This window comes from Sinohyriopsis cumingii, chromosome 1, assembly GCF_028554795.1.
Source record: "Sinohyriopsis cumingii isolate HCF-2022 chromosome 1, ASM2855479v2, whole genome shotgun sequence".
Lineage (NCBI taxonomy): Eukaryota > Metazoa > Mollusca > Bivalvia > Unionida > Unionidae > Sinohyriopsis > Sinohyriopsis cumingii.
Genome location: NC_142961.1, coordinates 175,237,676 through 175,251,460, shown reverse-complemented (window position 1 = coordinate 175,251,460; position 13,785 = coordinate 175,237,676). Strand labels below are relative to the sequence as shown.

At 34.5% G+C, this 13,785-nt stretch overlaps 1 protein-coding gene across 1 annotated transcript in view; it reads left to right on the top strand.

The window, feature by feature from the left end:
* The window catches only part of LOC149808421 (selenoprotein N-like), a 40,495-nt gene that overhangs the window by 11,544 nt on the left and 15,166 nt on the right, over positions 1 to 13,785 (top strand). The window contains exons 3-4 of the mRNA XM_089977008.1: positions 3,773 to 4,140; positions 9,312 to 9,463. Of these exons, the coding sequence (XP_089833134.1) occupies positions 3,773 to 4,140; positions 9,312 to 9,463 (520 nt within the window). The remainder of the gene's footprint in view (positions 1 to 3,772; positions 4,141 to 9,311; positions 9,464 to 13,785) is intronic.

The following is a 13,785-nucleotide window of genomic DNA, read 5'->3' as shown; positions in this document are numbered from 1 at the left end:
ACTATAATGATGAGTTCTACACTTACATTGCAATGATGAGTTCTACACTTACACTGCAATGATGAGTTCTACACTTACACTGCAGTGATGAGTTATACACTTACACTGTAATGACGAGTTCTACATTTACACTGCAGTGATGAGTTATATACTTACACTATATGATGAGTTCTACATTTACACTGCAGTGATGAGTTATATACTTACACTATAATGATGAGTTCTACATTTACACTGCAGTGATGAGTTATATACTTACACTATAATGATGAGTTCTACACTTACACTGCAGTGATGAGTTCTACACTTACACTGCAATGATGAGTTCTACACTTACACTGCAGTGATGAGTTATACACTTACACTGTAATGACGAGTTCTACATTTACACTGCAGTGATGAGTTATATACTTACACTATATGATGAGTTCTACATTTACACTGCAGTGATGAGTTATATACTTACACTATAATGATGAGTTCTACACTTACACTGCAGTGATGAGTTATATACTTACATTGCAATTATGAGTTCTACACTTACACTGCAATGATGAGCTCTACACTTACATTGCAATTATGAGTTCTACACTTACACTGCACTATGCCATAAATTTCAGGCTCCTCACTGTTGTGTTTTAAGTTTAATTCATGAACTCTGTTCATACTAGAATCATTAAACTTGATGATTGAATGAATGTTTATTAGTGTCACACCCTTACTACAAAAATGTGTTACTTAGACCTACATTTTACATTTTACTAAGGTAAGTATGTATGTTTGTTGAACTTAGATTAAAACCAAATAGGTTTTCTTAGCACCCTGTATAAATACTGTTATACTAAGATTTATGAAAGTTGGTGAGGGAGTGTATCAGGATGAGTTCTACACCCATATCACATAAGTAGGTCAGTGTAACCCATAGTTTGTTTCACATCCTTGGTTTCAGTCTCAAGCACTGTTCATGCAAAAATCATCAGACTAGGTAATTGTATGCATCCTGTTAGTTCCACACCCTTGCAACAAAAGGTCATTGTGGCCTACATTTAACATTGTACTCACTTATGTTTCATTATTGTTATTTTGGGATTTAAAGCCATTTCTCAGTGTAAGAGAGGCTATATATGGCAGCCAGTATAACAGGTGAAGGAAGAACCTGGGAAAACCCAGGTAAAAACTACTTACCAACAGGAAGCTCTTGGCATCTTTCTCACATACCCACATTGGCTGACCTGAGACTTTAAGCCATGTGGACAGAGGTGAGATGGCAGTGGTCAGTAAAGGTGAGCACTTTCAACCACTCATCCACTTGGGGTCCTGGCTTATATTTTGTGTCAGCTCATGACCACATTGGTGTTCTGTTTACTGCATAATACTGCTATAACTGGAATCATGGCACACAGCAAGAGGGTGCATCTTGATGAGTACTAAATCCTTATTTTGAAAGTAGGTCACTGTGACCAATATTTGAAATTTCAGTGACTTTGGTTCAGTTTTACATTTGACATTGTACTGTTATTACTGTACTCCATAATGCAGGTGATTTTATACATACCTCTTAGTACAACAATCCATATCAAAATGACCACTGTGATCAATATTTCACATTTTACAGGCTTTGTTTAGGTTCTTGCCCAAGACCACATAGCTGTTTGGCATGCTCAGTGCATACTATCCTCATAAAATGATGAAACTTTGGGAATGCATCTGTATGAACACTAATCATTTCAATCAATAAGAGTTCAGTATCAACCATATTTTTATGCTCCACTGCCTTGGGTTAAATTTTATGTTTGATATTCATTTTCTCAGCATTGTTCATGATGTAATCATGAAATTGATAATGTTTTGCATCACTGTTACTGGCACACTCTTGCAACAAAAGAAGCTCATCATGACCTATATTTCATCCCTGACTATTGTGATATTTGTATGGGAATTCATAGCATATAAACATATTTCTAGCCTGGGTAAGGTCTTTGGAAAAGTTGCATAGTCTGACAAGTGTCAGATTGCTATAATCTGACAAAAGCCTTGTAGAGGTTAGATAACATCAGTTATGTATCTCCATGGAAATCAAGTGTCAGATTGCTATAATCTAACAAAAGGCTTGTAAAGGTTAGATAACATCAGTTATGTATCTCCATGGAAATCAAGTGTCAGATTGCTATAATCTAACAAAAGGCTTGTAAAGGTTAGATAACATCAATTATGTATCTCCATGGAAATCATGTGTCAGATTGCTATAATCTAACAAAAGGCTTGTAAAGGTTAGATAACATCAATTATGTATCTCCATGGAAATCAAGTGTCAGATTGCTATAATCTAACAAAAGGCTTGTAAAGGTTAGATAACATCAGTTATGTATCTCCATGGAAATCATGTGTCAGATTGCTATAATCTAACAAAAGCCTTGTAGAGGTTAGATAACATCAATTATGTATCTCCATGGAAATCAAGTGTCAGATTGCTATAATCTAACAAAAGGCTTGTAAAGGTTAGATAACATCAATTATGTATCTCCATGGAAATCATGTGTCAGATTGCTATAATCTGACAAAAGCCTTGTAGAGGTTAGATAACATCAATTATGTATCTCCATGGAAATCAAGTGTCAGATTGCTATAATCTAACAAAAGGCTTGTAAAGGTTAGATAACATCAGTTATGTATCTCCATGGAAATCATGTGTCAGATTGCTATAATCTAACAAAAGCCTTGTAGAGGTTAGATAACATCAATTATGTATCTCCATGGAAATCAAGTGTCAGATTGCTATAATCTAACAAAAGGCTTGTAGAGGTTACATAACACCAGTTATGTATCTCCATGGAAATCAAGTGTCAGATTGCTATAATCTAACAAAAGGCTTGTAAAGGTTAGATAACATCAGTTATGTATCTCCATGGAAATCATGTGTCAGATTGCTATAATCTAACAAAAGCCTTGTAGAGGTTAGATAACATCAATTATGTATCTCCATGGAAATCAAAGAAGCTAAGAACATGTTATTTGTTGATTTTTAATGGCATTGCAGCACATCACTGGCATATCTTGCCAAGCAAATAAGAGTGAAATGCTTTTCCTAAGGACACACCAAGGCAGCAGGCCTGGGCTGTCCTGGGCAGGTATTGAACCCATGATCCTTAAGGACAGGGCCATAGATAGCAATCACGGGCCCTGTGGTAAGAAACACCCAGGTCTCTACTAGTTCTTGTTCAAGCACAATTTTTCTTTTATAAAATTAAGAAGTGTTGTTTGGCCCAGGCCCCTTATGGGCCCAGGCTCTAGGGATATATCACCAGTTGCCTTCCCTCTTTTTGGCCCTGCTTGAGGATTATGAGTCAAACATTCGACCAGCTTAGCTACTGCACCATTCATGAACAACTGGATATGCCCCAACTTCTCATTTCTTGGATAAAGTTGTAATGTCTTTAAATTTAAGCATTAATGGCAGTAGAAAGAATATGGATGGATCAGATTGATGGCATTTTTGCAAGAGTTAGAGGGAAGAGGATGGGTTGTCAGTTTTTTTTATATATAAACTGTTAACGATCATTAAATCATCAGTTCAGCTGTGCATATACAATAATGTCAATTGTTTTATCATTTAATGCTGGCCATTATATATATATATATATATATATATATATATATATATATATATATATATATATATATATATATATATAATTGCAGTCAAGTCAGAACTTAAGACATATTGTCTTTTTTTACAAACTATATAAGAATGATATTTGTTCTATCTCTACAGAGATCACTGTTTAGTTTCACAAAAGAGGACAGCATCATTGGTCTGAAAGAGTGGAGGACAGCTTCAGCTGAGTGGATGAACTTTGGTGTCAGGCATTTTAAAGTTTTCTTACCACCAAGTGAAAAATACATTACTAATCCAGAGAACATTTACCATATTGTCAAATATGAAAAGAACTTCGCAGACATGGTGAAGCCAATTTCAAATAACCGATATTACCCACCACACCTGGAGGAGGATCAGCGTATACTACATAGGCTGCTGAACATGTTTCACCCACGTCCATTCCTCATCAACAGGTTTGCACCACAGGGTGCCGTCGCATGTGTACGAGCTTACAATCAAGACTATATTGATATTGTATTCAGGTAAAATATAAATAATATTACAATCAAGACTATATTGATATTGTATTCAGGTAAAATATAAATAATATTACAATCAAGACTATATTGATATTGTATTCAGGTAAAATATAAATAATATTACAATCAAGACTATATTTTTATTGTATTCAGGTAAAATATAAATAATATTACAATCAAGACTATATTGATATTGTATTCAGGTAAAATATAAATGATATTACAATCAAGACTATATTGATATTGTATTCAGGTAAAATATAAATAATATTAGAGCCATAACGATATATAATTTGACACTTATCCAGAATACATGGGTCAGTTTAGCCACTGGCATGTGGGCATTAATATAGGCAAGTTGATTGGGAGGGTCATTTGATTTTCTGCAGGGCCAATTGATTTCCTGGTGAGCTGTTCATGCTGGCCAGTGGAAAAATTTGTGTTAAGTTTTAAAATAAGCAGCAGGTTACTTATAGAGTAGTATGTATTTGACTGTTTAAAAATCAGCACAGGGTATATATAGAGTATTTGACTATACAAATTAGTACAGGGTATAAATAGAGTGTGTATTTGACTGTAAAAATTAGTACAGGGTAGATATAGAGTATTTGACCATAAAAATTAGTACAGGGTAAATATATAGTGTGTATTTGACTAAAATATAGCACAGAGTATATATAGAGCAGTATGTATTTGAGTATATAAAAATTATCACAGTATATATAGTGCAGTTTGTATTTGTATAACAGTCAGCACAGAGTGCTGTATGTATTTGAGCATATAAAAATTAACACAGTATATATAGTGCAGTTTGTATTTGTATAACAGTCAGCACAGAGTGCTGTATGTATTTGAGTATATAAAAATTATCACAGTATATATAGTGCAGTTTGTATTTGTATAACAGTCAGCACAGAGTGCTGTATGTATTTGAGCATATAAAAATTAACACAGTATATATAGTGCAGTTTGTATTTGTATAACAGTCAGCACAGAGTGCTGTATGTATTTGAGCATATAAAAATTAACACAGTATATATAGTGCAGTTTGTATTTGTATAACAGTCAGCACAGAGTGCTGTATGTATTTGAGTATATAAAAATTATCACAGTATATATAGTGCAGTTTGTATTTGTATAACAGTCAGCACAGAGTGCTGTATGTATTTGAGCATATAAAAATTAACACAGTATATATAGTGCAGTTTGTATTTGTATAACAGTCAGCACAGAGTGCTGTATGTATTTGAGTATATAAAAATTAACACAGTATATATAGTGCAGTTTGTATTTGTATAACAGTCAGCACAGAGTGCTGTATGTATTTGAGTATATAAAAATTATCACAGTATATATAGTGCAGTTTGTATTTGTATAACAGTCAGCACAGAGTGCTGTATGTATTTGAGCATATAAAAATTAACACAGTATATATAGTGCAGTTTGTATTTGTATAACAGTCAGCACAGAGTGCTGTATGTATTTGAGTATATAAAAATTAACACAGTATATATAGTGCAGTTTGTATTTGTATAACAGTCAGCACAGAGTGCTGTATGTATTTGAGTATATAAAAATTAACACAGTATATATAGTGCAGTTTGTATTTGTATAACAGTCAGCACAGAGTGCTGTATGTATTTGAGTATATAAAAATTAACACAGTATATATAGTGCAGTTTGTATTTGTATAACAGTCAGCACAGAGTGCTGTATGTATTTGAGTATATAAAAATTAACACAGTATATATAGTGCAGTTTGTATTTGTATAACAGTCAGCACAGAGTGCTGTATGTATTTGAGCATATAAAAATTAGCACAGTATATATAGTGCAGTTTGTATTTGTATAACAGTCAGCACAGAGTATATCAGAGCAGTATGTATTTATATTATGACCTCTGTATTGTGATACATATGATTGTCATATTAGAAATAGTATGCAGCCCAAGTTCAGGATCTATTCTGAAAATTGGTGGTGGGAGTCTAAATATAGAAGGGTTTAAACAAATACATAATTGAAGTGTTTGGTACAGTGTTTGAATAACAGATACATAATTGAAGTTTTTGGTATAGTGTTTGAATAACAGATACATAATTGATGAGTTTTATACAGTGTTCAAATAACATACATAATTGAAGTTGTTTGGTACAGGTTTGAATTTGAATAACAGATACATAATTGAAGTGTTGGTCAGTGTTTGAATAACAGATACATAATTAAAGTATTTGGTACAGTGTTTGAATAACAGATACATACTTGAAGTGTTTGGTACAGTGTTTGAATAACAGATACATAATTGAAGTGTTGGTCAGTGTTTGAATGACAAATATATAATTGAAGTGTTTGGTCAGTATTTGAATAACAGATATATAATTGAAGTTGTTTGGTATAATGTTTGAATAACAGATACATAATTGAAGTTTTTGGTACAGTGTTTGAATACAGATATATAATTGAAGTGTTTGGTACAGTGTTTGAATAACAGATACATAATTGAAGTGTTTGGTACAGTGTTTGAATAACAGATACATAATTGAATTGTTTGGTCAGTGTTTGAATAACAAATATATAATTGAAGTGTTTGGTCAGTATTTGAATAACAGATATATAATTGAAGTTGTTTGGTATAGTGTTTGAATAACAGATACATAATTGAAGTTTTTGGTACAGTGTTTGAATACAGATATATAATTGAAGTGTTTGGTACAGTGTTTGAATAACAGGTACATAATTGAAGTGTTTGGTACAGTGTTTGAATAACAAATATATAATTGAAGTGATGGTCAGTGTTTGAATAACAGATACATAATTGAAGTGTTTGGTACAGTGTTTGAATAACAGACACATAATTGAATTGTTTGGTACAGTGTTTGAATAACAAATATATAATTGAAGTGTTTGGTACAGTGTTAAATGGGATGGATATAAAGTACTTGAAAATCTTAGTCTAACGTTAATTTCATACGAAAGTCAAGAATCTGGTTAACAAATGAAACCTGTAATTGAAATCATTTCCTTCATTTTATTGGAAATGTGAAATTTCTTTTTATAGAAATTATTATAATCAGTTTGAAGTTAATTGTCAAATAAACATACATAATGCAGATTGCAAGGTGCTCGTGTATGATTTATATTGACCTGATATTGTGGTAGATCCAGATATGACTGATTACTCTAATTTTAAAACCACTGAAATAACATGATCATTAATGTATTATTTTTATGTCCCTGCCATGAATATTGATGGGTACAAAATGTGTTAAAATACAGAGTTATTCATCTTGTTGTGTGAAGCTTTTGATGAATTGCTCTGAAAATTGGTAGAAGCTATTGAAATGAGGTAAGCGTATAATATTTTTTTTACCAGGGTTATTCTACCATTTTTGTTAAAAGTGTATACTGTAAATGATATCACTTGTGTGTTCACAGCTTTATGTCAATTTCCCAGAAACTGGCAGATGTGATAGACAGCAGGTGAACATGTTCTGTCATTGAACTCTGATGAGTTTTTTCTCATTGTGCCTCCTTTTTATCTATTGTAAATGCTCTTTTGCATGCTCATGTATGCATTAATTTTCAGTAGTTATAATCCCCCAACTTTTGGAGGGATATTGTGATACTATTCATTCATCTGTCCTAAGATGCTGGAAATTCAACAACTTGCAACATAGTTTGACTATGCATTAACCATCTGTAATAGTGGTATGGTTATGGGGTCTCTACCCTGGGGTTTCAGTGACGAGTTCAGATGTCAAATATACATTTAGATGACTTTTTATAACATTTTTTATCAGACTTTAAACATGAACTTAAGTATGATGTAATAGGTTTTGAGCTATAACCCCTGGGTCTGAGTTTCACAGTATGATGTAAAAGGTTTTGAGCTATAACCCCAGGGTCAGAGTTTCACAGTATGATGTAATAGGTTAAGGCTTTTAACCCCTGGGTCAGAGTTTCACACTATGATATAATAGGTTTTGGGTTATAACCCCTGGGTCTGAGTTTCACAGTATGATGTAATAGGTTAAGGCTTATAACCCCTGGGTCAGAGTTTCAGACTATGATATAATAGGTTTTGGGTTATAACCCCTGGGTCTGAGTTTCACAGTATGATGTAATAGGTTAAGGCTTTTAACCCCTGGGTCAGAGTTTCACACTATGATATAATAGGTTTTGGGTTATAACCCCTGGGTCTGAGTTTCACAGTATGATGTAATAGGTTAAGGCTTATAACCCCAGAGTCAGAGTTTCACAGTATGATGTAATAGGTTAAGGCTTTTAACCCCTGGGTCAGAGTTTCACACTATGATATAATAGGTTTTGGCTTATAACCCCTGGGTCTGAGTTTCACAGTATGATGTAATAGGTTAAGGCTTATAACCCCTGGGTCAGAGTTTCACAGTATGATGTAATAGGTTTTGGGTTATAACCCCTGGGTCTGAGTTTCACAGTATGATGTAAAAGGTTTTGAGTTATAACCCCTGGGTCAGAGTTTCACAGTATGATGTAATAGGTTTTGGGTTATAACCCCTGGGTCTGAGTTTCACAGTATGATGTAAAAGGTTTTGAGTTATAACTCCTGGGTCAGAGTTTCACAGTATGATGTAATAGGTTAAGGCTTAGAACCCCTGGGTCAGTATTTCAAAGTATGATGTAATAGTTTTAGGCTTATAACCCCAGGGTCAGAGTTTCAAAGTATGACGTAATAGGTTAAGGCTTTTAACCCCTGGGTCAGAGTTTCACACTATGATGTAAAAGGTTTTGAGTTATAACCCCTGGGTCAGAGTTTCACAGTATGATGTAATAGTTTTAGGCTTTTAACCCCTGGGTCTGAGTTTCACACTATGATGTAATAGGTTTTGGGTTATAACCCCTGGGTCTGAGTTTCACAGTATGATGTAATATGTTTTGGGTTATAACCCCTGGGTCAGGGTTTCACAGTATGATGTAATAGGTTAAGGCTTATTACCCCATGGTCTTGGTTTCACACTATGATGTAATAGGTTTTGAGTTATAATACCTGGCTCAGAGTTTTAGGGATGGGTGGCAATTATGTAATGAAAAGCATGGGAGTTTGCCATTGAGAGAGAAGAGAGCTCTAGTTGCTCTTTTCTACAGCACTTGCAAAATTCATTACAGGCATCTAGTTTCCAAAAATTGATCTGTTTCAGACTACATGCAGAATTTCAGCTAAATGAGCCTCCTCGTTACCCATTCTGGTTCACTCCAGCACAGTTCACAGGGAACCTCATCATCTCAAGGGACTACACAAAAATTCTATACTTCAATATGTATGTTCCAAATGACAGAAAACTCAATGTTGGTAAGGATTTGAATTGATAAAACTTCATGTTGGTTGAATTTCAACCAATTTAGTTGTTTTCTGTTAGGTTTTAAAGTTTCCGAGGCCTACATTGTTTATGTTTTTGTTTTTCTAATTTGGATTATAGTTTTTATTTTTTTTTAGCTCTTCTTGTCATAGACCAGCTTATGAGATAGTCATCCATTGTTCAACTGCTTTTGTCCATCTATCTGTTAGTACAACTTTGTTACCGCTGTACATGAGCTACTTGGAGGATTGCCATGAAATTTAGCACATAGATTCATTCCATCATTTAGTTGGTCCTAAGTGAGAATTATATCACTCACACATCCAAGATTGAAAATATTGTTTTTGCATGACTCTTGAAAATCATGCTGTTAATTATCCCATAGAATGGATGGTGATTTCAGTATAAGGTTTTCACCATTGTACCTAAATGAAAATAGGGCTGTTCTGATGTCAAATATAGCTGCCACCATCATCCAGCCATCCATTAGTACAGGTTTGTTAGATTACATGGAGGATTTCCATGAAACTTTACACACACACACACATTCATCCTATGGTCTAGTTGGTCTTCAATTAAATTGGTTCCAATCAGACAGCCAGTATGTCTGCCCCAGTAGCCATCTTGAAAATCTTGCTGTTGCTACATATCCTGAAGTGGCGTTTTTGCCAGAAGACTTGTGATGTCTAGTTGGTCCTAAATATAAAGGGGCTTCAGGTGGCAGAGTGATCTGAGACTTGTCCTTTACAAGCTATACATATCTCAACTCTGACCATGTGAGTTCAAGTCTCAGCTTGACCAATGTGGGTATGTCAGAAAGCTTGCCAGAGGCTACCCATGGCTCTATGGATCTTCCTTTGGTCTTCTCTGGTTCTTCCTCAACCAAATATACAGGCTGTGAGATATATCATTCATGTACTGAAAAATCCCACAAACCAAACTGAATTGAAAATGGTGCTAATTTGACCGCCCAAATGGCTGCTGCAATGGCCAGCTTGAAAATCTTGTGATGGCTACTTCTCCTAGATGGCTGGTTATATCAACACGATGCTTTCACCAGAAGTCTTCTTATGATATCTAGTTGGTCCTAGAAGGATATGGTGTAAATCTGTTATTGAATATGGTCACCATTGGCAGCCTTCTTGAAAATTTTATTATTGTTACTTCTCTAAAATGGAAAGTCACATCATTATGTTGTTTTCACCAGAAGACTTCTTATAATATCGTGTTGAAATAAAATTAAAATGGTGTTGATCTGATGTCCAGTGTTATTGCTACATCTCTTCAATGGAAAGCCATTTTAACATGGGGTTTTCACCAGAAGACTTCTTATAATGTCTAGTTGGCTCTACTCAAAATTTATTTAAACTGACCCTCAATATGGCTACTATGGTAGCCATCTTGCAAATATTGCTTTTAATATCAGTACATATACTGTATAACCTGTTGCTGTTGCATAGCTGGTTCTTTTCCAGATGCAAAATACCCCAATCATAAGATGAGAATTTATCCTCCCATAGCGTGAACCAGAAGGTTTTGAAATACCCAAATGCCTCTGGTCCAGCCCACAAATAACTTGCCCATGTTTGCTGTTCTTCATTCTTTTTTGGGTCAGACATTACTGCTGCTTGAATTTACATCATAGAGAAATTGCTTTTACTTGATATGTCACACAGTGACTTATTTTTTTCTGCATGTGCATCTATTTATCAATGTGAAATTTCCCTTAATCAGGAATATTTTTCTGTTTTAATTGTGCTCTATCTGAAGTTGTTCACAATTTTTCTGGTTATGTTAGGTTTAACGTTGCATTCAGGTTCTTACCCCACAGGGATTTTAACATAACTACTGTTGTTGAGAATTAATTTGTGGCTTGTTTGGTATTTAGTAAATATTCCCATTCTTTCCTAATTTGATTTGGGAACTAATTTTGATTCTATTTATTGTTTATTAAACAACAAATCATAATTCACATTTTCTTTTAACGTGACTCAAAAAAGCTATTGATCATCTGTTCATTCTAGGAATTAGTGTTGAGTAGTATTCCTTATTTTTATTTGCAATTGTACCAAATTTTGTTTTTGCTAATTTAATTGTCTTTAGTTCTTGAATGAGCCTGGTTGTCATCATTTTTTTAATTATCTTTGGTATTTTTTGGTTGTTTTATGCAGTGAAACTCTTAAACTGAAACCTCAGTATACCAGAATCCCCTCAAGGACCAAAAAAATGTTGTGTCCCAAATTTTCTTTCTTTAACTCTTTACCTTCTGCTGACGCATATATGCGATGCTAAAAATAGCCTTTTATTCCCGGAGACACATATACAAGCTGCTAATTATACTCTCTCAGTCCCTGTTGGCTGATATATGCGTTTCTGGCCAAGGGTTGGGAAACATTTTGTATTAAAGCTCTGAATATAGAAACATATTTTGATCGCAACTTTTACAATTAAAAAACTCCCATTAAACTGAAACTCATTTGAAACTTTCAAACATATTTTAGTTGCTAAATTCCTGACACCTGCTGGAACAGTTTAATTATGGTTAACATAGGCTGCCGTTGTCTGATCTGCAAGACAAAGACCTGGAAAATGTCCCAATGGCATGCAAGGTTACAACAATAATTGATTCCCATGCTGACACAGATCAGGGCTGACAATAGGCTAATCTGAAGTCTCTGCACCATAAAAAAGAGCCAGCATGTAAGGTGAATTATTAATAATTAATCCATGTTGTTAAGACATTTAAGAAAGACTGTGTTTATCTACTGATTATCTGATTGATGCTATTCATTTGTGTCATGATCAATAGAACATTGTTTGCTTGCTTTTTAATTAAATACCACGACAGGCCTCACTTTTGATGCTGTGCTGATTGAGACAGACAAAGCAGTATTATAAAAGACAGATTCACTAAATTGATAAATAATGTAAACAAACGGATGAGTTAGCATGAGAGATGAATCATTATGTTCTTGGACAATGTTGTGTCACACAGACCTGATTTACATTTGTAACGTGTCTTTGAAATTCCTACCATGAACACAACATTACATTTGCAGCCCCTTGACCAGGGCATAATTCTTGCAATCAAGGTCAGATATCAAAAACATCTGCTGTGTTGTCTTGTGGTAAAGACTGATCGTGATGACACTGCAGTGTATACCCTAGGGGTGCAAGACTGAGAGTCAAAAATCTCCTTGGTGTCAAAACTGTGGGTCAGACTGAGTAAAAAACAAACTTTGGTATCAAAACTGAGGGTCAAATTAAAAATTTGGGGGTCTCTGAAGCACAAATGAGGGTTAAGGAAAACACTGACATGACAGTTTTAGTGAACTTTTTAAGCAAGCTGCTTGATGCTATCCACTGGATTTGAAAGGCCTGGTCCGAGACAATGCCTGGTACAATCAAGTAGTGCATTGAAGTTGCTGACCTCCCTATTATTGCAGACAATGATAACATCAATGAGGATGATATTCCCTTGGCTCAACTGGCTTGTGAATTATAACTGGACATTGACTTTGATGTGACCTTGTGAATTATGACTGGACATTGACCTTGAGTGGCTATGTAATATTGACAATGATGTTCCTGTTGAGGATAATGCTGATGACTGGGAAACTGAATTTGTGTGATGGTTTTGTGAAAGCAGTCATCCCAATGATGAAAGCAGTGAATATGATGACAAGAGTGTATGTTCTGAGCCACCAGGCAGTGAAATACCTGAAGTGATAGATCTTATAAAGAGATTAAAAAACTTCATGATTGCGAAGGATGACCGTTATTTGGCTGCTGTACAAGAAATGGAGTCATTAACACATTAGGTAAAAAACGATGCAAGAAACAACGGATAAATCAATGTTCCATATCTTCTTCAAGCCAGGCTCTTGAACTGAGAACTTTATGAATTATACAGAACATTTAAACATTGCGGAGTATCATTCATAATGCCAATAGAATTTTGGTAAAGTTATAAAAGTACTGTATCTCATTCCTCAGATGTTTCTTCTGATGAAGACTTAATTTCTGTGAAGAGTAATGGTATTCATGTGACAGGATACTAGTTTTGGTACAAACCTATATTTTTCAGCAAATTTTTCATTAAATGCAAGTATTTAAAATAAAATGAAAGATAACAGACTTCTTAATTTTGTGCACTTTTCCAAATGCTGACACTGGTGCTTTCATCATTGCTCTTTCTCTCTCATCATGTAAGTGATCAGACCTTTTTCTCTTTACATCTGCAAAAACCTCAGTAAACCACTTCTCAAAACCAAACCAACAGAAAAGCCTCCTGGGACACACCCCCCACTTGCCC